The sequence below is a fragment of the Rhinolophus sinicus genome, linkage group LG05 (assembly GCF_036562045.2).
Source record: "Rhinolophus sinicus isolate RSC01 linkage group LG05, ASM3656204v1, whole genome shotgun sequence".
Taxonomy (NCBI): Eukaryota; Metazoa; Chordata; class Mammalia; order Chiroptera; family Rhinolophidae; genus Rhinolophus; species Rhinolophus sinicus.
The window spans coordinates 123,224,450-123,252,412 of NC_133755.1; the positions used below are offsets into that span (position 1 = coordinate 123,224,450).

At 37.4% G+C, this 27,963-nt stretch overlaps 1 protein-coding gene across 2 annotated transcripts in view; it reads right to left on the reverse strand.

Annotated features, from left to right (window-relative positions):
* MDN1 (midasin AAA ATPase 1) overlaps nt 1-27,963 on the reverse strand; it is a 133,282-nt gene that overhangs the window by 87,117 nt on the left and 18,202 nt on the right. For both annotated transcript variants that reach the window (XM_019743250.2, XM_074333296.1), the window contains exons 7-22: nt 27,679-27,810; nt 24,866-24,969; nt 23,343-23,457; nt 19,575-19,768; nt 18,845-18,926; nt 15,021-15,116; nt 13,554-13,666; nt 12,199-12,347; nt 11,287-11,347; nt 6,179-6,390; nt 5,510-5,613; nt 4,415-4,559; nt 3,792-3,888; nt 1,735-1,848; nt 725-872; nt 330-440 (exon numbers count right to left, since the gene is read on the reverse strand). In XM_019743250.2, the coding sequence (XP_019598809.2) occupies nt 330-440; nt 725-872; nt 1,735-1,848; nt 3,792-3,888; nt 4,415-4,559; nt 5,510-5,613; nt 6,179-6,390; nt 11,287-11,347; nt 12,199-12,347; nt 13,554-13,666; nt 15,021-15,116; nt 18,845-18,926; nt 19,575-19,768; nt 23,343-23,457; nt 24,866-24,969; nt 27,679-27,810 (1,977 nt within the window). The remainder of the gene's footprint in view (nt 1-329; nt 441-724; nt 873-1,734; nt 1,849-3,791; nt 3,889-4,414; nt 4,560-5,509; nt 5,614-6,178; nt 6,391-11,286; nt 11,348-12,198; nt 12,348-13,553; nt 13,667-15,020; nt 15,117-18,844; nt 18,927-19,574; nt 19,769-23,342; nt 23,458-24,865; nt 24,970-27,678; nt 27,811-27,963) is intronic.

Sequence of the window (27,963 nt, forward strand, 5' to 3'; positions counted from 1 at the left end):
CCTTGACAAATGTACACACACACATATATCAGAATTCAAATGTATAAGACAAAATAAATATATATATGTGTGTGTATGTGTACATATATATATGTACACATACACACACACACATAACTTAGATGGAAAACACTATTTATAGGGTTTAAATCTCCAAAGAATAGGATTATTGGGATTTTCACCATCTAAAACACCACCTAATGTTTCAGTTATTGGAATAAACAGATTTATAATTAGAAACAAGTTTTATAAAAAACCAAACAGCTCAAAATTTGATAATTCAGCCTTTCATTTATATTGAACAAGTCAAAAATCAAAAAAGAACATACCTGCTTCAGTAGACTTTTAATACTGCCAGAGACAATGTGTTGACAAATGAGCTTCTGAACTATTGGGTGTGATGCCCTGTCAAGCTGTGTTAAGAAACCCAAACAAAAGCCCTAGGAAAAACACAAATATGCATGACACTAAGTACCCTTCAGCAATAACAGGCCAACTTTTTCAGAAACAAAATTCAGCCTCTTGGGTTGGTGCTAGTTCTCAGAACAACTTTTAAATGTGATTGAATGGTAGAAAAAGGTCAGGGTAGCTCTGGTATGAAATGTCTGTGCTAATCTGACTAAACAGAAAGCACAGGCAAACCTGGCCTACGCATCGCCACTCCCTCCCTGCCCATGGTAAGCGCATCCACCAAGCTCCATCCAAACCCAGACTTTAGAAAGACCTCATAGAGCGAGCGCTGGATGTTGCTACACGGATTGGAGGCTGCAAATCGCAGGGCCCTGCAGAGAGTCCGAAGGCTGTAGTGAGGTCGATGGCCAGTCCCGTCCACCAATGTCATCCCAGACTCTTTCCGCACATCTCTGTAGAAGCTACAAAGAGGATGCACTTCAGGCAACTTTTTAAACTTATAAGTATTCATTATTTTGCTCTTGTTCTCATTTCTCTACAGAAGGTCCAAAATACATCAGATGGCCAAGCTCACATACAACTACCTAGAGCATGCATCAAAACCTCTCAGGTATTCTTTTTTAAATCTATTTTTAACACACTTAGAGGTTATCTTATAAATTAACAAAATAAAGATCTATCCATTTCCTTTAGGGATGGAAAGAAGAGAGAGGGGAGAAACTTTGATTCTTAACAAAAAGACAGTTAGATATGAGAGGCCCTTAAAGAGAATATGGAGTCCAAACACAGAGTTCCACAGTCAGTTCTAATGTGAAAGGCAAATGAAGTCACTATGTAATCCAAATGGTGATGAATAAGCACACAGAAAACAGAAGTCAGGGTGTTTTGAAAGGCTATGGATATGGCTCTAATCAATAATGACAAAATGTTAAAAAGCAAGATGTGTTGACCATCACTATTATCATTACCACACACTTTAGAAGTCCAGAAGATGACAAGATGGGAGAAGTTTCAGACTGAAATATGAAGGGCAAGAAATTTAAAAATTCATGAAATTCATGACCAGCTACAAGATCAAGTGTAACCAAATGTGTCACAGATAAAATCCAAGTTCTTGTCCAAAGGGGCTTGCCTCTTTACAATCCAGTTACACATTCTTTCTTTTGTTAGGAAAATCCTAAGGAGTTCACAAAGATCCAACTTTACAATAGAAATCTAAATAATAATCCTTCTATCAGTCTTTTACAGTTAGAAGAAAAACAAAGAGGCACTGTTTTTATGTTCAGAGGAAAGGTTTATAAAGAGAAACCGAAAAACACCTACTTTATGATTCCTTGCACTGTGCTCTTGTTCACACTCAATCCTTTCAGATAATCCACAATAAGAATCTGTAAGTCTTCTTTACTTTCCAATTCTTCTACATAAAGTTCTGTAAACCTGTAAGACAATTATTATTACACAATAAACCACTTTTTAGGAGGTTAATACAGCAATTCTGACAATAAAAAATGCAAAACACAAGTTATGTAAACTGGTTTTAACTGCTTGTAGTATAAAATATAAAGTCCTTCAAGTTGAAAAACAGATTGACCACAATGAAATAAAATATATATTAACTGTTACCAAAATGAAATCTTCTACTTATAGTTCTTGAAAGAAATAGTCACAAAAACTTATTTATTGTCATTTTCAGAAGTTGTTTATGATTATAAACACATGTAATAAAAAACTACATGCAAAAAAAAAGCCCCTTCACCATGAAAAATAAAAGTTGGAGCAAAGAAAAATACATACTTGTAGTTTATAAAATTTTCCTAAGAAGCTTTTATTACTTTCATAAAGGGAGAGGGGCTCTAAGACAATTTTAACATTATTTTAAAACTCAAAGTTCAACAAAATGTTGCCAACAATAAATAAGGTCACTTATTTTTTCCCAAGCGCTACCTACGTAAAACACCAACATCTAAGTGCCTTGCTCATGTCAGTCAGTGCTTAATGATGAAAACTGACATTTAAAAAACCTTTTACAAATCATTAGCCTCATCCAAGAGGACTTTGTTCCTAAAATGCAAGTAAGCTATGTTATACTGTTACCATGTTTCCCTGAAAAAAGACCTAGTCGGACAATCAGCTCTAATGGCCTTTTGGAGCAAAAATTAATATAAGACCTGGTCTTATTTTATAAGACCGGGTATAATACAATATAATATAATATGATATAATACCTGGTCTTATTTTAGTATAATAATATAAGACGGGTCTTATAATATAAGACCCCATACATACATATATATATATATATATATATATATATATATATACACACACACACATATATATATATATATATATACACACACACACATACACACACACACACACACACACACACATATATATATATATATATGTATGTTATGTATGTATACATATATATATATAAAATACATAATATATATAAGACCCAGTCTTATATTAATTTTTGCTCCAAAAGACGCATTAGAGCTGATTGTCCGGCTAGGTCTTATTTTCGGGGAAACAGGGTATATGGTTATGGGTTTTTCTAATAGCTACAAGGCTATTTGAAGGCGGAAAGATTTGTTTTCAACAATATCCACGAGCCATTAAGTACCCTACTAACAACCCAAAGGAAAAAATTCTCCAGTGTTCTGGAGTTTTCCATATTCCTACCACCTATATAAAGTAAAGGAATATAACAAATAAGAAAGAGTCCTCTAACAGTGGTCGAGAAATTTCAAGCATTGTTATGGGGTTTGGTTATGTTAATATTACCAATCAATAAATAAACAGAACTTCCAAGACACGGAAACAACCAAAATGTCCTTCGATAGATGAATGGCTAAAGAAGTTGTGGTATATATACACAATGGAATACTATTCAGCGGTAAGAAAAGATGATATAGGAACATTTGTGACAACATGGATGGATCTTGAGAGTGTAATGCTGAGTGAAATAAGTCAGACAGAAAAAGCAGAGAACCATGTGATTTCACTGACATGTGGTATATAAACCAAAAACAACAAAAGAACAAGACAAACAAATGAGAAACAGAAACTCATAGACACAGACAATAGTTTAGTGGTTACCAGAGGGTAAGGGGGGTGAGGGGTGGGAGATGAGGGTAAGGGGGATCAAATATATGGTGATGGAAGGAGAACTGACTCTGGGTTGTGAACACACAATGGGATTTATAGATGATGTAATACAGAATTGTACACCTGAAATCTATGTAATTTTACTAACAATTGTCACCCCAATAAATTTAAAAAATAAACAAATAAATAAATAAACAAACAAACAAACAAACAAATAAACAGAACTAAAAAAAGTCTCCAAGAACTAGTCCACGTCCCCTCACCTATTTCTTATTCCTGGTGGGAGATTTCTTTTGCCTACATCAGTTGCTGGATTCATACAGGCAAATAAACGGAAGTCAGGATGACGAACCAGTGGTTCTGTTAAGACAAAATTATAAATTCTCAACAACTTGTAAAATCGGGTGATTAGCTACAGGTCCCCAGAGGAAGAGCATCTAACTCCACAGAACCCCAGGCCGAACAACTCTGCCTCATGTTCAGCAAAGTTGGTGCTGGCTGCTTAAACCATCCCTGCCTTTTCTGAAACCCTACTGAAATCACTTTCCAGAATTATGAATATAGAACTTAATCCTATGCTGCCGTTCCACCATATTTTAAAGGTATGGTTGTTGACTGTCATTTATGTTTTACCACCTATTCATCAGCATTTATTTTTTCACCAAAAATGCATGTCTACTACTCACTACCTAAGTGCCTTGACAAATTATCTTCTTCTTTGAATTCCCCATACCACTTAACAATAGGACTTTGCAGAAAAATTAATATCTATAGATAGAACAAATTCCACTGGAACGTCCAAATCTTCACCTAACCAAGAGAATCTTTCTCTAAAGAGGCCAAAAGGTCTGGCACCAAGTCAGAACCCAAGAGAATCAAACGCTACCTGTGTCCCCTCGATCCAGCAACACCAGGGAGCCAGAGGAGCCTTCGAGTAAACCACTGAGACATTCCAATGTTTCTGGAGCAGCCAGATTAATCTCATCCAACAAGATCCACTCTCCTTTCATTACAGCCTGAGCTAATGTACCCTAGAAGAAGGTAAGGTAAAATGGTAAGAATCCATTTCAAATAAGGACATACTCACCAAAAACAATTATATAAGCAGGGTTAAAAAACAGAGGCAAGGGTAAACCTCTCCTATTTGATGAGCTTAAATGCCAAATGGCGGCTGGCTAGTTGCCCGAGTTAAGGCCAAGTGTATACTTTTTTATATGTCTAAAAGGGTCAAGGGAATAATATCTTTGAGTCTAACAGTGAGATTCAATAAACTAGATTATCTAATTATATGGATGGTGAGGTAAATGATAATTTACATTCATTTAGATGTTTAAAGGCACCCAAATAGTTATTAAAAGCACCCAAAATACAGGGTCAAGTTATGAATATACCAAGATCAAGTAAATGACTAAATCGAGAATGTGTTGTGGTTGTAATATGTAGCCTTTCAGTTGCTAGAGAATGTCACAATGAATCTTTCCTAGCTATACTTTACTGATTTTATCTCTTAAGAGTTCTATTTCCAAGAGCAATGAAAACTAAATCTTATAGTTGACTCATCAAAAACTGAATTGTTTTACTGTTATTAAACTGCTTTCTACCTTTGTTTTCATGATGATTCTGACAAAGAATCTTCTACAAACTTAACTGGAAAAAAACGACAACAGAAGAAATGTGTTCAACTCTAGTGTAATGCCAAGTCATGAAATAGGTATAAACCCTATTTTGACAGCACTTGACATTTAAATTGGTTATTTTACAAACAATCATAGTAAGATAAAGCATTGATGACCAAATTTCCCACACCAATGGACATATGGTTGAGTGGCTCCTCTTACCAAAACACTATCTCAAATAAGAGTCTTACATTTTTTAGTTTGTCATCTAAACAGTGTCACAGAGACAATTTTTCTTAAATAAAAAAGCTTGCATCTTGCATCAAATCAACAGTCCCTTAATCTAAATAACGAATGCAAAATACCTCTACAAATGCAAACAACAGGGCATTTTCAGTCATTTTCATCTGTTGTTGGGCATGGTTGAGTCTAAGACCAAATGCTTCCCATTTCTCTCTTAGGAGTAACCCTAGAAAAAAATAAAGATAAGAAAGAATTAAACATACATTTTGAATTGTTATATATAACTTGAACACACAAAAACCATACAATTAACAAAACACACAAAAATCAAACATCTGAGACAAAAGTGTAAAACAGTTTAAGTCCAAACACTTGCCAACTATGTACTAGCCACTCTACTAATCAGTTCATTTATATGGATATGTATGTTACCTCATTTATCCCTCACAACAACCCTTTGAAGTAGGGTACTCTTATTTCCATTTTATAGATGGGGAAGCACATGGAAGATAGCTAAGCTACCAAAAGCCGTTTGGTTGTGGAATCCAGCTTTTTGGAAATAACCTCTTTTTCTAAGAAAATGTGACTGACTGACCACTAAGTGGTACTTCTACAGCAACATTACGAAAATCATGCCTGGAATCACTGGAACAGCAGTATTTCAAAATCAGTCACCTCCGCCCTAAGTCCTAGAAAGTTCCAATTTGTATTGCTTCATTCTTCCCGGCAAATCTTCTAATTCCGCTGAGCCCACCTTACCCTCCCACTAGCAGTCGGAGTCGCTTGCTTACCAGTTTCGCTCTCTTTTCCATCCTTGTTGACAGCTGACTTGTGAACATGTTGCATTAGTCTGAGGAGATCGTGCCACCGTTTCTGCCTGTAACAGGTCTGAATGTGCCCCAAGAATGTAAAGTTTTGCTTCTTAGAAAATGTCTGGGCAAAGAGTTCCTCAAATGCCTCCCGTAAGGGTAGCCAAATAAGCTTATGGTCCACTGGTTTGTAACTGAAATAAAACAGTAAATGTGATTCATAAACTTCTGTAGGTAACAGAAATTAGAAAGCATGCCTTAGAAAACAGGAGGTCTAAGATTTGATTTAATCAAAATCAGAAATTATACCAAAATACTTAAAATGTATGTTTAAGTTTTAAATTCTAATGTATCTTCCCACAGCAAGTGTTTGAAGGGCCTATACAGGTAAAAACTGGTATTAGATAAACAACATTATGAAAAAAAATTGAAATTCCTGTTGGGCCTTGAAAGACATGTGATTTATTTTAGTAACATGCTTAAATAAACATCATGTATAGGGCTTAATGATAAAACACATTTTATTAAGATTGACCAAAAAGTTTTCAGGGTATTTTAGAAGAAAACTACAACATGTGAAATAGATTTACTCAAGCAAAGTGAACTCAGTTCATGTCTTCTGAATTGAGGGTGAAGAGCGTATTGCTCCCAAAGAGGTAAATATTGGGAGAGGGAAGAGCAAAAACAAATCTTAGACATGGCAACGGTTTGTGACACTGCATTCAGAATCTCTCTTATTCCTTAGCATTTAATTACTCTGGTTGGAGACCTAAGAAATTAATTCATTGAAATTAAATTTTAATTTAATGTTTGATGGGGATAAGTTAATAATGAAAAGAGCTGAGAAACACTGCCTAGCTAAAAGATAAGTTGCTCAAGGGGCACTAATTATTCCTGGGAAATCTCAACTATACAATTTTCCATAGCCTAAGACACTAACTAAATACTACAATTCATGGATGATGACATAAATTTTATTTCTAAGAAAAATAACTTAAGTTGAGAACTGAAACAATACCAAAATATGTTTCTGAACAGTCAAGCACAATTAGAGAACTCATGGATACTAGTATTTACTCATTGGCCTGTGATGGAGGAACAATGCGATGAGGAAAACCCAATACTCTCGAGACTGAGAATCTATATCGAAGAGTCTGATTCCAGAAAGAAAAAGTATGAGAACTTCAAACTCATTTTTACTTACAAGTAAGCATCAACACATTAGTAAAGATATTTCTTTACTCCATTTATTCAACAAAAATTTACTGAGCATCTGTCATGCGTTTAGGCACTGAGTAAACAAGACCCAAAAGGTCCTGCTTGTCTGTAGGTTACAATCTAATCAAATGGAGTGTGGCTGGAGCTCAACAGCAGGGCTAAAGGAAGGAGATTATGTCAGAGAAATGCCAGTGCCAGATTATGAAGGGCCTTACAGGCCCAAAGAAAGCCTCTGGATGATATTCTAAATGGAGTGAGAAGTCAGTGGGGGGTTTGAGGAAGAAAGTGATGTGATGTGATGACACGTTTAAAGGACTGTTGTAACTATTAAATGGAAGACATACTGTAGAGAGGTTAGGAGAAGAAAAAATGAGAGATCTATGCACTGGACCAGGCAAAAGATGATGAACTAAAATGACAACAGAAGTGATGAGAAATTAAACAAAATATACATTAAGTAAAATTGCTAGTCTTAAAGTTAATAGTATAAATGGGATTCAAAGCTATGAGGCAGCAGAGTAATGATTAAGATGCTCTAGAAAGCCTGCCTTGGTTCAAGCCATGGACTGGCCATTACCTTGAACAAGGTACTTAATCTCTGTGTGCCTCAATTTTCTCATGTGTAAAATGAGAACAATTATCAATCTGTGCTTCATGATTGTTAAGAAGGTCAAGTGAGTTAACACAGATAAAGGACTCAAAATGGTGCCTAATTCTTATATGGTGCCATGTAAGAGTTAGCTGTTATAATTATTACCATTATTAATTGGCTCAATCTATTGAATTCATGAAAGAAGTTGCTTAATATTTCAAACTAAAATGAGTTCCACAACAGAAAAGTTTATTCATTTAACACTGAGCATAGAGGCTGAAACAGTTAAGTCAACATGTTTCAAGTGATTAAAAAATGAGCAAGGGGTAGCCGGTTAACTCAGTTGGAGCAGGTAGCACCAAGGTTGCTGGTTCGATCCCTGCATGGGCCACTGTGAGCTGCGCCCTCCTCAAAAAAAATAAAAATAAAAGTAAAAAATGAGCAAGCATACATACATTTCACAAAAGAAAAAACGAAAACCAAAATGAACTGTGTAACACAAATACTCAGTGGGAACCAACCTGATACCTGGGAGAACTGGTAACTCAAATTATGAACTACTATAGAGCAGGGTTTCCAAAGCATCTTCTGCAGAGAAGAAAAGATGCCACAGGAATAACCTAAAGGCCGAAGGGTCGAGGAGTGGGGTAGTCTAGAACACCTAGTTCTCATGGAGAATAACCCTGGATCTACCTCTTACATACATAGAGACTGCATATAGCAGTTCAGTTGAAAATGGCCAAAATAAAGGAAAATGACTCTCCAAAATTGTGTGAAAGAACATGAAGTATAAAAGCAACATAAAACAGTACATGCTGAGTAAATGAAATGATAAACACTTCTCTTCATTTTGGGGTCAGGACTCAGAGTTTGTGAGCACGCACATCTGCTCTGCTCGCTCCTGTGCAGTGTCTTTTATGGATCTTTCTATGGGTGGCACTGAGGAAGAGGATGAGGGTTGGCTTGTCTATTTCTATGAGATCTTTAATTTTCCTCCCAGTTTTTCCCTTCATTGCCAACTCCTCCTCCCTCTCTCGCTTTCTCCCTCAGAGGCTGTCCCTCCCAATCTCCTTCCTTATAGTCAGTGCTGTGAAACTGTGCTCTGTATTTTGTCACTTTGTGCTAGACTTTGTCTCCCTGGAATGAGTTCATCTGAGTCCTCTGTGCTCTCCTCTTTTTCATGAAGTTTCATAGGCTCTCTCCACCCCCAACTCTGTTGAAATTTGTTTTAGTTTTCTACTCACAAGTAATTTGAAGGTCTATGTCCTGCCTACGAAAAATCCACTCTAAATGTAATGACAAAAATGAGCTAAAAATTAAACAAAGGAGAAAGATACAGCACCCTAACAGTAATTAAAAAACAAGGGGGTACGTACACTAACAAGATCAGAAGGTAATGTGCAGTAACATAGTCTAAGAGTTTCATGCTGTTTAAGGCCTTACTTTTATAGTGTTTTTATCCTTAATAATTAAAAAAAATCTAAAAAATGCAGATTTGCAAACCACACTAATTAGGTATACAAATGTCTTCTATTATTTTTTACCATAGTGTTTGATACATGCAAAATATGTTTAACATAAGTTATACCACACAGCAAAACAGATGAAACTAATCATATCCCAAGAACAGAAATATTACCTCTTCTCTATCCCATCTCCCTGCCGACTCCTAAAGTTTATTTTCCACTCCCTTGCCTTTGTAAAATCATTTTCCGTCTTTCCATCTTATACAAGGCTTCTTAAGCAAGGGAGTCATCTATGCATCACAATGTTGTATGTTAAAGGATCTCACTTACATCCCTTTCCAGTAATACAAAAATATAAAAAGCAAGGCATACGTCCAATCATACAAAAATTGAAGTGTATATAAGTTTTCTTTTGATAACTGATGCTAACCTACCAATAAGGAAAAATGGATGTATATTCTTTTCACCACGTTGGCACCAAAACAAAATTCCAGTTATTATACTGATTCCAATTGATTGTATTATCAATTGCGTCAAGGCACAGATGCGTTCCTGTGTACTTGCTACATTTAAAACTATTTGCAGTAGCTGACATAACACTATAAATTCCTAGAAAAGACAGACCCTGTCCATGCTGAATTATTATGAGATTAATGCCATTTGTGTTAGGAATATTTAACAGTACGATATTACTGAAGACATATATAAACATAGAATAGAGAGAAATAACACAGCAGTATAGATATGCCTAGATAAATAACAAATTCCATATATTAGTAAGAACACATTGCCAAGTATCTCAATGAGGGAGTGGGGGGATTGTCAGTTAAACAAACAGAAGTAAAATTTTAAAAAGGTAGAAAGATTACTGGGGAAAAATAGCAAAGTGAAAGTAGAATTACAGTAAGAGAGAGAAGTCTCAGCTAATTAATTTTAAGATAGAATATAAATTTAAAAGCTTTAATTAAGCACATAATTAATGATATGTTAGAGCAGAATATAAGTAATAAGTTGGGAGGGTAGGTAAGCAAAGGAAAAGCACCAATTGAAGCAGGATTCCAAAGTAGCACTATACCCAGAGTGGGGAGGGATATGAGACAAGAAAAGAAAGAAAATAAAAGTATTGCTACAGCATAATGTGGCCCTGAAAAAAAAAAAAAAGAGAGAGAGATAAACAGCTTTCCGGCAGATGCTATAAAAAAGCAAAAAATGACAATAAATTCTATGATTTTGTGCCTGTAAGGGTTTTTTAAAGCAATTGTTCAGTTATTAGGACAGATCCAATATTGCTCAACATAAGGTATGCAGTAGCATCCATCAGCTTTATAGCCTTCAGTACAAACTAAAATTGTTCATGAAACTAACGTATTCAAAAACACCAACAGGGAAGACGGACATTTTAATGACCTCAGTGGAATCCCACAGGCAACATTTAACCAAGTAGAGAGCTGCTTAATGTTTTCAAACATACAAAGAGAATCCAGCTTGAAGGCAGTGTGACCCCAGAACATACACTTTGGATAGACAACTATACACACAAATATTAGTTGATTACATACTTGTCTTTTTCCCTCCCTCTTCCAGCATGATCTTTGAGAGCAAGAACCTCAAGTGTTTTTGAAATGAAGAGAAACATCTACACACCCAAGAGCTCCTCAATAAATTCCAATAAATACCCTGCTGGGGTTGGAGTAGGGGTACCAGCCTTTGAACATTTTTCAAAGGCTAGTTTTGAGCTTTGTAGAAGAATAGTATTTCTTACCTCAAGCTGTGAATACAAAATAATAAGAAAAAAAATTTAAAACCGCACTTACCCTCCAAGCAAGTCTGCAGTGTCACTTTGTTGATTCATATTGACAACCCTCAAACGGTGGCCTTTAAAAAGGAAAGAGCAAAAGAGTCATTTCAAAAACTTAAAGACTGATAATATTTAGTGTGCTACTTAAAGATGTGAAGACATGGCACAGGGCAAATCTTTAAATGTGCATTTCCTCTGATCCTCTCATTTTACTTTCAGGTATCTTAACCACTCAAAAATTGCACCTAACCCAGAGAGATATGTACAAAATTCACTGTGTATTACTTGTGCTCTAGCATCGGATAACTGAAAACAACAAAAAAGTCTTCAGTAAAAGTCAATGTTTATAAATTAGAATTAAGTAACCATTCAGCAGAGTGTTATTTAGCCATTAGAAATGAGGCAATTCTGTTTTTAAAGCTGTCTAATTTGCCTAACTGAATGCAATGCATAGAGCATAATCCCATTTGTTTCAAAACAAAACAAAACCAAATCTATATATTTGCAGACGATAGATTAGAACTAAAAAATGTTAATACCAATCTGTTAACAGTCGTTATTTCCAGGTAAAGTGGAATAGTGGCGCCATATTTTTTTCCAATAGTGTTTAGCTTTATCTGTTTTTTTTTTTTTTAAGTTTTATTTATTTAAGTGTGTTTTTCCAGGACCCATCAGTTCCGAATCAAGTAGTTGTTTCAATCTAGTTGTGGAGGGCACAGCTCACAGTGGCCCATGTGGGGATCGAACCGGCAACCTTGTTGTTAAGAGCACCGCGCTCTAACCAACTGAGCTAACCGGCCACCCCAACAGAGGCGCTTTTAAACTCCAATATTCTTTGGACTTTATTATGTATTTATTTATTTTAAAAAGGCAGTTGGTGTGAAGTGTTTATTTTCTGGGGGGAAGAGTGCTTCCCCCTAGGAGTTACCTGTAATGTGAGCCAAGTACTGGACAGTAGAGGTTTTGCCAGTCCCGGTTTCTCCCACCAGCAATACTGGCTCCCCTTTGCTAACACACACTGCAAGCTGTTCGATAAGAACAGAGGAGGGCCTCGTAGCAGCAAAAGTGAGCTTCTCCCTGAGAAGGGGAAAGTAAGTAAGTAAGTAAGTAGAGAGCCAGCTGCAAGCTTCTCTGAGTGTTGCTTTGAGGAACCAGATTTTCTAGACTCAACAAACAAGGAAGAGAAGACAACTCAGAGTAACTGTCTTCATGCTGTAACAGATTACCTACAACATATGAAGTGCAGAATTCATTCAGTCTACAAACACTGAGAATTTACACACCTGGTACTTTCCCAAGCTCTGGAGATTCAAAACACCAATAAGACATTATCTGTATTAGCTATTTCACATTGAGCAAACTACTTAACCTCTCTTAGCCTCGGTTTCCTCACCTGTAAAATTTTGAATAACAGCTGCTAGTTATAGTGGGTTGAACAGTCTTCCCTTAAAATTCCCAGAACCTGTGAATGTGACCTTATTTGGACAGAGGGTCTTTGCAGATATAATAAAGCTAAACTCACATCATACTAGATTTAAGGGTGGGCCTTATTTATATCCAATGACTGGTGTCTTTTATATGCAGAGATTTAGAAAGACACACAGGGGAAAAAGACTATAGGACAAGGGAGACAGAAATTGCAGTGATGCAGCTACAAGGCCAGGAACACCAAAGATTGCTGGGAGCTGTCAGAAGCCAGGAAGAGGCAAGAGACTTCAGAGTGAGTGTGGCCCTTGCCAAACCTAGATTTGGGACTTCTAGCTTCCAGAACTGTGAGAGAATAAATAGCTGTTGTTTTTGGTTACCAATGCATAGTAATTTGTTATGGCAGCCCTAGGACACTAATATGTTAATTCATAGGATTATTATAATCACTACATGAGAAAACATATGCAAAGCACTTAGCACAACATTAGGCATATAGTTAAGTAACAAATGGTACATAAGTCTCAGAATGTAAGTCCAGGCTTCAAGGAATTAAGAGACTAATGTTAGGACCTTGCCTGGCTTCCCAGTGAGGCTTCCTTCGCTACATATAAGTATGCTACTGTGAATAAAATCTGATACATCTTTGCTAGACCCAAGTCTCCAATGACCCTCTGTCATCACGTCCTTCACCAATTAGCATCTAGTTCCATAGAACATACTTTGGGAAAACACTGCTCCTTCCCATCCCATGCACTGGAGAGCCCAGTCCAGACACATTTTGCTCCAAGCGGCTGGACCAGACCTTCCATCAAGTTCCTAAGAGCGCCACAGCCATCACATTAGAACACTATTTACCTCTGTATGTGCACAGCCTCGCTTTGTTTCCGCAGAAGTCGCACTCGACCCACTTGCACATCTAGCTCATTGATCACAATTTCTGGTTTATAAAGTTGGCAGAAGAATTCAGCCTATGGGAGGGGAAAGATTTTACCAGAGTAACATCTATATACTCTTCAAACATTTCCTCATCCATGAGGCTTATTGCACCCCTTTAATAGCCCTTTACTAAGAAGCACTGTACTTCCAAGATAGGCGAGTTAGCAGTAGGTGTTTTGTTTTTTTCCCCCCAAATTTCTAATGTTTTAAAAACATTGATTTTATTTCCCTTTAATAGTACTTTTTATTTCTTCAACTAAGCCTATTTAGGTATCTGCCTTTATCTAAAGTGCACACACTGACATATCCCAACAGAGTTAACACAAACTCTACTCCTAAAAGATATTAAAAGAAATCAAAGTAATTTTTCTTCAGTTATGCTTCCAATTCCTAACACAGCGCAGGAACAGTGAGTTGAATGAACCCTGGTACATCCGCCTGCAGCCGAGGCAGGAAGAGAAGTCATGACAGATGCTCCAGGACATCCACTCAACTGCCATTCCTCGCTTACTGATCCTTGTCACTAACCCAAAGAATTCAGATTTGGTTCAAGTCTGGGCAGGAATAAAAGGGACAGAATGCTCAGGGAAGGGGAACCCCTCTTCAACCAAAGGGGGTGAATACTGATCAGTCTAAACCGATCGTTGTAGTTTCATTTCTTTTGCTTTCTATAATTAATGTATTTATTAAGCTCCTTTTAGTAAGTGTCTTATTACCAGTAGCCAAAAGCATCCCAACAGTTTCAGAAGCCTAAGGAACACTTCTAACTACTCAGCTACTGACATAAGGCTTTTTAAAAACATCATTCCTTTGGGAATGCCAGATACCTATCTGCCTGAAGATGGGCCTCAGGCATTTCTCCAGTTGTCAACACCACTGTGGAAAGGCTCTCTCCTCCAAAAACACATGTTGATATAAAACAGGAATGGCAAAATACTAACAATGTCAGCAATGACCTAAACAGTGTGTACACAGGTGTTCATTGGTGCTATTCTTTTCAATTGTTCTGATGTTTGGAAATATGAAGAAAAAGTTGGGGAAAATCTAATTGTGCATAAAACTACAGACAAAAGTGATACTAAGACACAGTTCCAGTCGAGTCCACAACCTACAGAACAACATGCTCATTAAAACACTGGAGAGTTTAAGGCATGCCTGTGATACAGGATCCCAGGAAACTAACTTTAAAAATGTGAAACACTTGAAGAACCACTTATCGAGGCGATAGTGTGAAATTTAGGTCCATGAGAGGGAGCAACAAAACTACCAACTTCGACAGAGGAGGCAGTTACTGTAACAGTTGTTCCAGGTAAGGAGCAGAGACCAGCAAGTAAACTAAACATCTTGGTTTCTCTTCAACAGCGAAGTAAAAATAGCACTACGTACCTTTTTCTTGGAAATGTTCAATTTGCTTCCAATGACTTCTGCCATTTTCAGTTTGCTTGTATGCTTGGAGAGCATTGCTGTGAAACAGTCCAGAGCCTATTAAAATATCCAAGGTAAATGCTGACTGATTTTTAAAATAACCTGAACAACAGAACATCACTGTCCTGGTCATAAAAGGGAGGCACACAGAATCCAGCAGGTACATTTCTCCAAGTCTAAGGTGAGTACAGATAAGGTACCAACCCCAGGCTCAGGACCTCACCATACCAGACAGGACACAAAGGTGAAGGCTTTACTATCAAAATATTGTGTAATTGGTAAAAAAGAAAACATCTCCTTGTGCAAATCCGAAACTCAGGCAACAACAGCAATGAGTGTTAATTATCAGGTGTACAGTTCACGGAGGAACTGACTCTCAGACACTGGAAGTCACACCAAAAGGTTCCTTCCTAGCTGTAAAGGGAAACTGCTGGTGTGCAATAAAGGGGCCCATTGTCATTTCTCTAACCCAGTAGAGTTACTCTCAGTCCCAGCAACGACTGAGAAGACAACTAGATATGTGCCTGCTGATGTAATGAAATATAAAGTACATATCACCACCAAACATGGATTCTACCCCCCAAAAGTTGAATGCGAATACTTCAAGGATTCTGTTCAATTTCTGTTTACGGAAAGACGAGATGAAACGACCAGCTAAAGGACACCACGAGTGTGGCAAAACAAAGAATATATAGCAGGTCCTCAAGTAACATCCTTTTGTTCATCCTAGTTTCATTATGATGTTGATGAGAAAAAATAATCAATTCTTGGCCAGGGCCACTGTCTGTGTAGTTTGCATTGTCCCTGGGTTTCCTCTGGGTCCTCTGGTTTCCTCCCACATCCCAAAGTCGTGCGCATTAGGTAGACATGCCTAAACTGTCCCAGTCTGAGTGAGTGGCCCTGCGATAGAACAGCATCCTGTCCAGGGCTGGGTCCCACCTTGAGCCCTGACCTGCTGGGAGAAGCTCTGGTCACCCTCAACCCTGAACTAGAATAAGTGGGCTGGCAAATAATGGTCTTACTTGCTTTTATTAATCTTTCTTAAATGTATGTATAGCTCACATTTATTTCAATACTTAATATTAGAAGTGTCTAGGGTCTTTATTTAGAAGTTTTGTGACCAGAAATATGCTGTACGAACTGAACCTTTGTTTATATCAAGTAACCTATGGTAAAATTGGTTTCATTATACCTCATTTTGCTTAAAGTCAGTTTCCAAGAACCTAACAACAACCTTAAGTGAGGACTTACTGTATCTGGTTCTGTCACCACCAAGTACAATGTATCAATAAACTTCACAAAGACGAGAGAGAGAGAGAGAGAGAGAGAGAGAGAGAGAGAGAATATTTATCTGGTCTTTGTCCCTAATTTCTGATAGAGCTTCAAAAACCCTTGGAATTACCAGGAGTAAGGAGTGTCTTTTGTTATTCAGTAGAGACACTTTGGACCATACCAGAGTTTATTATGCTAAACAAGCTGACTTCTGATGGGCCTTTAGATAGTTTAAAGATGGGACTGGCCAGGCCAGAAAGACCACGCACTGATTGGAGGTTTGAAACTTTCAGTTCCACCCCCAACCTTTGAGGAGGGGAGAAAGGCTAGACACTGAGCTCAATCATATGGCCAAAGACATTGAGACCACAATAAACGGCTGGCTATCCAAAGCTTGGAGAGCTTCCTGGTTGGTGGACATGCAGCTGTCCCAGACGGGTGGCACACCCTGACTCCACAGCAACAGAAGTTCTGTACTTGGGACCTTTGAGACCTTGCCCTATGCATCTCTTCCATTTGACTGTTCCTGAGTTGTATCTTTTATATCAAGACTGTAACCTGTACAGACAGTGCTTTCAATGAGTTCTGTGAGTCAATTATTGAATCTGAGGGGGTGTGGGAACCCCTGAATTTATAGCTAGTAGGTTATAGGTGTGGGTGGCCCCCAATACTTGCGGCTGGAGTGTAAAGTGAGGGCAATCTTGTGGAGGGTTGAGCTCTTGAACCTATGAGGTCTACAGTAACTCAGGTAGCCAGTATCAGAAATGGATTGAACTGCAGAACCAGTTGGTGTCAGATCAATAAAGAAGCAACCAGGTAAGCCAGAAGGTAGAATGCTCTGCAAAACAACTGTCCTGATCTCGTCAACAAGGTAGTATCTTTAAAGGGAAGACTGTGATACAGTAAGAGTCCGTAAGCCTATAACATAGAAAAAGATCTGAAAGAAGATACACCAAGTATTAACAGTGCTGGGGAATCCCTGGCCAGAGGAATCTTTTTATTTTATCATTTTGCTTTCCTATTATTTTCCCATTTTCAGCAGTACATATATATTGTTTCTATATTACTAAAACACTTGAATACAAATGTTCACAGCAGCATTATTTACAATAGCCAAAAGATGAAAACAACCTAAACATCCATCAACAAATGGAATAACAAAACATGGTAATGAAATGTTATTTAGCTGTAAAAAGAATGAAGTACTGACTCATGCTACATTCAACATGAATTAACTGAGAGAATATGCACATACTGTATGATTCCATTCATATGAAATGTCCAGAATCAGCAAATCTATAGACAGAAGGTAGATAAGTGGTTGCCAGGGGCTGCCTGGAGGGGAAAATGGGGATGATGCTTAAATGTGTACAAGGTTTCTTTCATGGGTGATGCAATTATTCTACCATTAGATAGTGGTGATGGCTACATAACTCTGTGAATACACTAAAAACCCCTGAATTATACACTTTAAAAGAGTGAATTTTATGGTAAGTGAATTATATATCTCAGTAAAGTGGTTTTACACACACACACTGACATTCTAAAATAGGCACTAAGAAGAGGAATCCTACAAATACCATATTTTATTTTAAAAATACAAAACAGGGTTGCCTGTAAGAAAGATGAGAAGTGTAGGAGAATGGGAAGAGTAGTTCCCTGGGGGCAGAAGGAGATTAAAGGCTGGCCACACAGCATTTCAGGGTCAGCTGAGCTGAAGTATACAATCCAAATGAGGTTTCTTTCTACTCAAAGTAACCTTACCAAACACAAAGCGACACTGCAAACCAAACTGGGTCACTGTTCTTTCCTCAGTCCTAGCTAACAGAAACCAGGAACACTTTATAATCAAAATTGGTCAATGTTTTTAAAAGCCCATAGATCTTCAGGCAGTACCACTTTTATTCTTAACCAGGCAGGGAGAAATCTCTTTGTTCTTATTGAATATGGCAGAGCTGTAATTCAATTGGGCTTCCTTCTCACACAAAATTTTTCCCAAGCCCAAAACAGAAGGTTACACTTTGTAACCTCCACATAAATTTCTCTGGACTAAAATTAAGAGGCCCTACTGATACAAGCAAAGAAATACAAATCTATCAAATAAACTAAGAAATTATATATAGGAATAAATATTAAATATTAAATATAAAACACTTTATATTTTATAACATTATCACCTGGGAGATTTTTTTTCAATTTACTTTTAATAACAGTACCTGTTTTACTCTATCTCAAACTGTACTTAATTGAATTAAGTAGTAAACTGTTGCAAAAAAACCACAAAACATTTATTATGCCCAATTAGTTTGAAGGCAACATTAGTTCAGTTTTAACTTAGTTTAACATACAATACCTACACAAAAGAAAAACTCCTACAGCAGTCAAATGAAAGAAATTTTTCAAAAAATTAAATTAAAATAAATAAATAAAAAAGAAAAGAAAATAGAAAATAACAATGGAAATCAATAGCCTGACAGGGCACAGAGAAAACAAGCAAGGAGACTGTATCTTACCTCTTGAAAAATACTTAATGATGCTGATGCAGACAGACTGTCAAAGCTATGGGCAATCCTATTACACCAATTCAGTAGGTCCCTTAAAAAAACAAAAACAAAAAGCCAACAAATAAAAGACCACAGGCATCATAGGCATCAGGGTTTATTTGATTCACTTAAGTCTGGGGCTACCTGACAACAAAGTTTCTCCTTTTTCCTGGCAATGTGAAGATAGAGTGTCAGTGGAAAGAATAAGTGAGGGGTTCCGTCCCTGCCCCTACCAGGAAGTGACCTGTAACTCATTGCTCTCCATCCATGCCAGAGAAGGTAGTGGGGTAGAGGAGCAACTCTCAGAACAAACTGAGGGCAGTTGCCCATTCCTAATTCTCACTTCTCAAAGGATAAGTCAACCATGGAGAATGGAGAGAAAAGGCACAGAACTCACTATATACAGCAAAATCCCAGGGCCTTATATAAGACCACAAAAGGATATTCCAGTGAAATAACTATGTCAGTAACTATTCCCAACTTTGGCTTTAAAAGTTATTTTTAAAGAAAAAATCACATTATCTTTACAAGCCTTCCTCATCCGTTAACTATAGGTCTGAAAAGTGGAGCTGACACCACGAAGCAGACCAGAAATCTAATTTCATAAACCTGAGCTCTCGTAAGTATTCATTCTACCTAGAAAGAACTTTTGAGGAAAGTAGTTTTTAAAACACCAACTCAAAAGTGTTTAGTCCGGTACCTTAGAGACAATTCTCTTCCCTCAAGGCTCAGTCTTTTATTTTCACTCCTGGCTTCTGAAACTTCCAGAGGTGCCTGTTCACATCCAACAGAACTGTCCCTCTGAGAGTGATGCTTCTCTCCAGTAAGCTGGATGTAAATGTCTAGCAAGTGATCAGCTGCTGCCAACAGGCTGGGGTACCTGCTCTTAAGAACCTGACAGAGGGGGGAAAAAAGCAAAGCAAATTTAACAGCCGACATAGTGATTTTTTTAAAAGCACACATAAACTGCTCCTGACACTAGTCAACCAAAAAATGTATTTCTCAACGAAATCTGTCATCTTTCCCAAGTATAAGAACTTCCGCCCTTACGCACAGCCCATTCCCCCTCAAAAACCATGACTTTCTTCCCACCCAGATCTCAGTTATGCGGCCACCTCACCATCTGTGACACAAGCTTAGGGCGCGGACACCAGATGGCAAAGAGTCTCCAAGCACCATACACATCCAGGTGCCAGGACTTCACTCAATGATGAATCCTACAGTGCTATTTACTCTAATTACAAACATAACTCTAGTACGATTCGTTACATCATTTCTCAGCCAAGGCAAATTTGAAGCAGTTAAAGGGAAAAGGAAAAATAACTTTTTAAAAGCAGACCACAGTAAAAAGAGCTAGTGTTAAGTACTAAAAAGCAGCTGATCTTTAAAAAGCAGATGACAGAATTTAAAAAGCAGAAGATCTCGTCCACTTTGATAACTATTGAGAATTTTTTGCAGTATAATACTTGGTGCTCATAATACTGGTTCCAAGGTTTTATGATATGGAATTGTTCAGTCAAATCTATTTGAGAACAAAAATATCATGAATATATTAGCAATATTACCATCCAGTACGTTTAAATTAGCTTGAAAAGAAATATATTGTGATTCCAATTTACATATAAATTATCCACATATTTTGTACATATTAAAAATGCAATGTCCACATATTTATAAGGGTAAAACTAAAACCTTTTCAGAGTGTCATCTCAAGTGGTAAATAGCAGATTTTATATCTTCATACCTTTTGTTACTCGAGGATTTTACAGCAAATATTGTTGAAAACATATTTCAGATGGATTAAAATTAAATAAGGATAGAAGAGAATAATACAATGCACAAATGCAATTTAATGGAAAGATCCACACATGTGGACCTTTCAAATACAGAAACACATTTTTGTGTACAGAGGAAACATAAAATTGGTCATATTATTTATAACCTTCGTCACCACAAACAAAATAAGGACTATTTCTATCACCCCTAAAACAAAAAGTTCCCTCATTCCCCTTTGTAGTCAATCCATTCCCCAACACCCTGCCCCTGGGAATCACGAATCAGATTTCAATCCTTCTGGTTTTGCTTTTAAGTCTGTCATATATATGGCATCATATAGGAGGGTGTAGTGTGCAGTTCAGGTTCTCTCACTCAGCATGTTTTTGAGATTCATCCAGACATTACTCCATGTATCAGCAGCTCATTCCTTTTTAATGCTGAGTAGGAATTCCATTATATGAGCATGTATATTTATGATCAGGGTGATAAAAACCTACTTTTATTTGGAAAAAACTGTCAAATATAACACTTTAGTAAAGACTCAGCCATTTGGAAAAAAGTTCTGAATAGAAAAGATTTGTGTGTACCTACCAACCAGTCATTTTCTTTCTACCTTAGCCAAAAAGTGTATTTTCTTTATTACTATAAGTAAAAAATGTAAACATAATATCACTTAAACTGATATATGGCTCTAGTATCAATTTGATATGCCTTTTGGAGATTCATTCCTTTGATAAGCATTTATTAAGTACCTACTTTATATCACACACTGTTCCAGGGATAGAGAAACAAAACAAATGAGGAATGGAGCCCACCCTCAAGAAACTCCATCTGGCATAAGAAGCAGATATGCAAGCAAATCAAGCTTGCGGCACAAAGGACAACATGATCGGCCCTGCTTGGGAGACCCTGGAAGGTTTCATGTAGAGGCACCTGGCAGAAGTCACCAGTGGCTGTGAGTGGGTACACCAGCAGAGAAAGGCATCGGGACTTAACACACGCAAGGTGTACGGGGCAGACAAAGTTTGAGAAACAGCCAGGGGTGAGTTCCTGGCACTCACTAGGTATGAGATTAGCACTACATAAATAACTCCTTTTTTAAAGCATAATTTGATATTTTAGCAGATGTCAAAAACAATCTTTCTAAGCATAGGACGGGTTGGCAGCAACAGAAATGCAGTTCCTTGTGTTCCCCATGAGGTCGGCATGAGACTATTTTGTTTCCTAAGTAATACACATAAAGGTTTTAGCCAACAGTCATTTACTCAGTAGAGTGTTATTAGGATTTATCAGCAAGTCCAGAAGCTTAAAAATAAAAAGTAAGCTTCTCAAAGTCAACTATCTAAATATGACATACGTCATTTAAGTGAGGGGGTGAATGTTCCTCTTGCACTTCCTGTGAGCAGAATGACTTCCTGTTGTTTATGACAGAAATAGAGAGATGAGCTTTGGCTTGTACTTCAAGTACAGAATACAGTAAGAAAGAAAAAAGTAGCTATCAAATGCTCTTCCCATCCTCTCAATCCCAATAAGTCACACCTAAACGTGAACTTCAGTCTTCTCCTTTAGAGAACAGACTGGTATTTAAGTCTGAAAATTAAACATTTAAATGTCTATAATTGCAAAAGAAAAAACTGCATTATGACAGAGCAATACAACAAACATATACAAAGTGCCAGACACTGAGTGGATGGTGGGGACACAGGTGAGTAAGTAAGGCAGGAGCTGATAGTTGAGGCCAGCAAAAGAGGGAAAGAAAGATATCCTCAGACACAGAAATACACAACTGGGAACGACAGTGAGATAAGAAATTCACAAGTGTAAAATAGGCTATAGAGTTATAAAATCACACTGACAAGGCAAGGCTTTGTAGACTTTACATGAGCAAGCTTTTCCCAGTAATATGGTGAACTAGATACCCTGATAACCCCTCTGCTAATAAATACCTAAAATGCTGAATGAAATATTTGAAGATTGTCTCGTGTTACTTATTTATCTAAAAACTTACATTAATGAAGAGCAAAACATCCCTCCCATGCCTGAACAATCACTGACAATAGCTTGTTTTGCTACTCTCCAAGACAAAGCATCAAGGAATGGGAAGCTTTCCAAGTGAGTAGGTAGATACAAAGGGAGGTGACGGGTTAGCAGAGTAAAGTGAATATAACCCTTAATGACTGAAGGTAACCAGAGATACTACAAACTGAATCAATGTATAAAATCCATAAAACAATTCATCTCGATGTTCATTACTATCCAGATCAAAGTGTGCATTAAGTTGTTGAGTGTAAAAGATATTAATTACAAATCAACTTAGTAAAAAGATCCTTTGGGGACAACTGGGGCAACAAATATGGTCTGAGAACTAAATGGTACTAAGGAATTACCGTTCATTTTGTTGGGTATAATATTTTGTTGTTATATATGAAAACTTGCCCTTGAATTTTTAGATATGCATGAAAGTATTTGGAGATAAAATATTATGGGGTTTACGTTCAAATATATTAACAAATAAAAAATACTAGATGAAGTTAATTCAGTAAAATGATATCACATTAATTATAAATTCAGGTTGATGAGTACTTTGGGGATTCATTATACTGTTCCCTCTATATACATGTAGGCCTGAAACGTTTAATAATAAAAAGCAAAAAAGAAAGGCATCGATACTTTCCTTCTAATAATCACATACCTCATTCAGTTCTGTCTTATCCATGTTATCCAGGTGAATTTTGGTCCAATATTTATCTAGCAGAGTAGCATGACTATTTAGTGGTCGATACCAATTTCCTCCACAGCTCAAGAGTCTGTATTTCAAAATAAAAAAGAGTCACGCAGAACTTCCAATTTTAATCTTAAATTATGGCTATCCCTTGCTAGACATTATCTCACATACGACTAAAACTCACATTCTTTCTGGTGCTAGATACCACTATGTTGGGCTTATAGGGCAGATGACAAACGAAAGGCTGCCTATTGGCCCAAGTTGGACTCTTTTCCTAAGGATGTTTAACCAAGTTATTTTCAAGTCACTGCAAATGATTCTATTAGGTGTTTTGATCTCAACAACACATTTATCTTCCTTAAGGCATAATTAAGGAAAGAGAAAGGTCCACAGCATTAAAAATAAGTTCACTGCATATTACCAAAAGCTACAGTACCCAAAATTATTAAAAATGTTCAGAAGAGAGGGGTATTCATTAAACATGCACTCTGGAAAAGCCACATGCTTACACTTAAGCCATCTGATTAAATCCTAACGACTGCCCTAAGGAGATCGCATGAGGAAGAGAAGAAGAATCTCCCTTGCTCACTTAACTATGACTACAAATGGCAGAGCCCAGAACTGAATTCAAGTTTATCTGACATCTTTCTGTCATGTCCCATGACTTTTTGGGTACCTAGCAGGAAAGAACTTCACTATCTCTGTGAATAAAATCAGGGTCTACTAAAATTAATAGGGACTAGCAAGGTATTTCTGGAGAACTGTTAGGTTAGCCCTACATTCCATCTGGGAGTCATGCTCACAGAGGTAAACACTAATATAATCACTAAGTATAATGTGACATTAATTTCACTCCTGGGCATTTTAAGACCTTGGAAAAGCTGTACAGGTATGGACAACCAGTAGGAAATAAACCACTACTTTCATGTTATTATAAAATGTAGACAGGATTTTATGCTTAGATTTTCTTTCTTTGTAGAGGCTTATACTCAATTTTTTTCATCAGCTTGAAATGTACATGTCATCATCATTATCATTTTCATGGCTAGCCATTAGTTGGGTACTTACTATGTGACAGGTCTTTAATGTAAGTCATTTCACTTAATCTTCACAACTTATATCAAGTTGTAAAATAGGTATTATTAGCCCCAATCAAGCAAGGTATACACGGATATCAAAGTGTCAGGACTCAAACCCAGGGCTATCTGACAACAGTCTCACCCATGATTATTTTTGAAAATAAAATAAAGAAATTTTTAAACTGGTTACTTATTTTTAAGTGGAAAAAAAAAAATCTTGCTTTCTAAATTAATTATCTCCATTAAAAATAGTCAGGAATGAGAAGGTTGGATCTCTCGGTAGTTCCAATTAACCTTGCTTAAAGTGGGCCCAGAGAACTCTATTTAAGGACTTTCACACTCAACAATGTAGCATGAGCACGTATGAGGAAGGGGCTCCACAGTGGGAATAGAAAGGTTATTAAGACATACCTCCTGGTTGCAAAGAACTGAAATCCAGGAGCCACTTTCAGACAGTCACCTCGGCCAGGAATCAAGAGCTCTCCATTCTCCAAGAGAGGGATGAGCACGGAAACCTAAATCACAAAACCCCACTGATAAAGCTATTAAGACAGAAGTAACATAAAACAAAACAACCCTCTCTCCCTATAATGAACACACTAAAGGAAACCCCAGTTCTCACAGCATGAACTGGGGTCAAAAGGCAGGTGGGAAAGCCTGAGCCACCTACACTCCAGCAGAACAACTTATTTATTCAACATTCACTGAGTGCCTACTATGGACCAGAGCCAAGTAAGACACTAAAATTCCAGACATAAATGAGGTTTTAGAGCCCAGCATCTGACAGAGGACAGCAAGGCAAAACACCATGCAGCATGACAGTGTGACCCCGGATGTACAAAGTGATGTTTGAAGATAGAGGGTGGCTGTACGTCAGAATGGAGTGGTTTAGAAGCAGCGCAGTGAAGCTATTCCAGAGGTAGTGACATTTATTGAGTCTCAAAGTATGAGCAGGAGTCAGCCAAGTTTGGTGGGAGAGCAATGGCAGGTTTATATACTCCAGGCAAACGATTCAAATGGATAAAAATGTATGTGATTAAGAGCATGGCGTGGGAGGATTCTGTTAAAGGTGAGGGCAGAATGTGCATGGAAAAAAATACAAGGCTTAGAAACACGATAAAAGGCCTCCTGTGCTAAGCTAAGAAATTTGAATTTTTTCATGAAAGTTATTGAGAGGATTTTCACCTGGGAAAAAGTATTTTTTTTTTTTTTTTTTTTTTTAGAAAACCAACTGCACAATATGGAAGATAAACTGAAAGGAGATAGCTTGGAGGGCAAGAGGTGAAAAAAAGGACACTAGTCAGGTAACTAAGGCAAAAGGGCTAGACAGGCAGACAAACTGACAGTTACAAAAATAAGCCCAGTGCTAGGGCAGTGGGATAGGAAAGAACAGAATAACAAGATGAGGAAATAGTACTAAACAATATAAGACTAAATGAGAGACTAGAAGAAGGAGACATCAAACTCTGGCTTGGTAACTATGTGGCAGAGCAGACAAGCTCCATTTTGGACAAATCGAAATTCCACTGGCTAAGGAACATCCAAGTACAGATATTTCTGAGAAAAGTGTGGGCTAGACATATGGATCTAGGGGACACGAGCTTACAGGGGAAGTATGAAAAGAAAAAACAAAGTAAGAAACACAAAGAGCCAAGGAAGAGGGTTCTAAAATATCAGACATAACTTTAGTAAGCATCACTATTTCATACATGCTAGTAGCTGAAAGGAAAGCCCCCCCACCACCGCCAAAATACAGGGGCAACTCCAATACTTGAAATTAAAGAAAATCATCCTGAATGAGACTGTAAAAGCTACCTTAAAATATGAGCTGAAAAGTTCTGGAAACAATAAAATAATAATCAAGGGATCCAAGTATGTTTTTAAGTAAAAACAACTATAATTAATTGAACAACATACCCTCTGGAAACAAATGTATTAACAGAAGGGGAATACTCTGCACAAAACGGAACTCAAAGTACAGGAATTTTTTGGTGTTTATTAGACGCTGCCAAAGGGAGACCAAGACAGAAATTGTCAGTTTGGCCTTGAAATTGGACTTACTCTCAAAGAATGTACTTAGCTATGGAACAGAGATAGATTCCTAGGCTCCATCATGGCAAGGATGGAATATCCCTGATGTTCCTCTAGCTTCTTTGGCTAGTCTAATGCAACGACACATAATCCTAATGTCTTCCCAGCTACCCTGCTATCTGGAAAAAGATGCCTAGGAAAGAGAGCACTAGAAAGTGAAAAAGACTTATCAAATACCTTTAAATTGGCCTGGTGGTTTATAATTCAGTTTTAGTTTTAAGTCTCACTGGTAGGAGTCAGCCTTGGCTCTGCGCACTTATTAAGAAAACTGAGTTTCCAGATCTATAAAACTGAGCAGTAAGTCCCTAGAATATGGTGATCAAATTGTGAGGTCGCATCTCGGCCAATAACCCCATTTCATCTTTACCTCATCAGACTCTAAAATCATCATACTATGCAAATATTTATAGCCACTCCTTCCCCTTTATATCCCCCTAAACCTTCTCTCTCTCTCTCTCGCTCGCTCTAATTTCCAAGAGGGAAAGTCCATATGCAGGTAACTTTGGAGTTCACATTAAAAGAAAATTAAAACCAATCTCAGGAAAATATGCCAAAATCTTTCTGCAATACTTTTTTTTGGTCACAGTTTACAGAACACAGAGAAAACATGGACTGCCTCCATAGCTAAATTTTACACACAAGGGAAAATATACATCCAGTATATTTTCCTTCATGGAACAAAGACAAGCACTCTCTTATTACATCATCCCTTCCTTCATCTGTCCTCAGCCCCACTCACTGCTCTACAGATGCCAGAGCTGGGAAGCAGGGTCTCAAAGTTCTCAGGGTATCTGTAACAGGGGCAAGATGTGCCCCACAGGGCCTATTCTTGGAGAGGCTGTGAAACTGGCCATATATTCAACTAAAGGCAGAAAAAACTACTATGAAATTGGTCACACAGCCGACTACTAAAGTAAACAGTACAAGCAGAATTTTATCAATTTTCTATCAAACAAGAGACCAGCCAAGTAATCCAAGACCTCAAACCAGATTAGGTAGGTAACCATGACTGAGCTTCTTACAGCCTCTCTCTCATCAAATACCTACGGTGTTTAAATCATCCCCTAGAATCACAATTAATTAAATATTCTTCAAAGACAGGAAATTAGGCAGTAATTAGAAGAATGACATACCACGTCTAAGGGTGCATAATCAATATCCTCCAGAAGAATCCAGTGTCCCCTGGTGGCTGCCTGTGTCAGGGTGCCAGGCTGCCACACAAACTCTCCTGGGACATCTGTGCAGCGATACATTCCCAGCAGCATCTACAGAAAGAAAAATTACTCAAGTCATACACCTGAGGTCCTAATGCTACATCCTTTGATTATTTCCATTAAACTTCTATAGGGATATAAGCAAGCACTCGAGGTTTTCACAGCGGGGTCCCATCAGTTATGAAGAAGACCAATAACTATTCT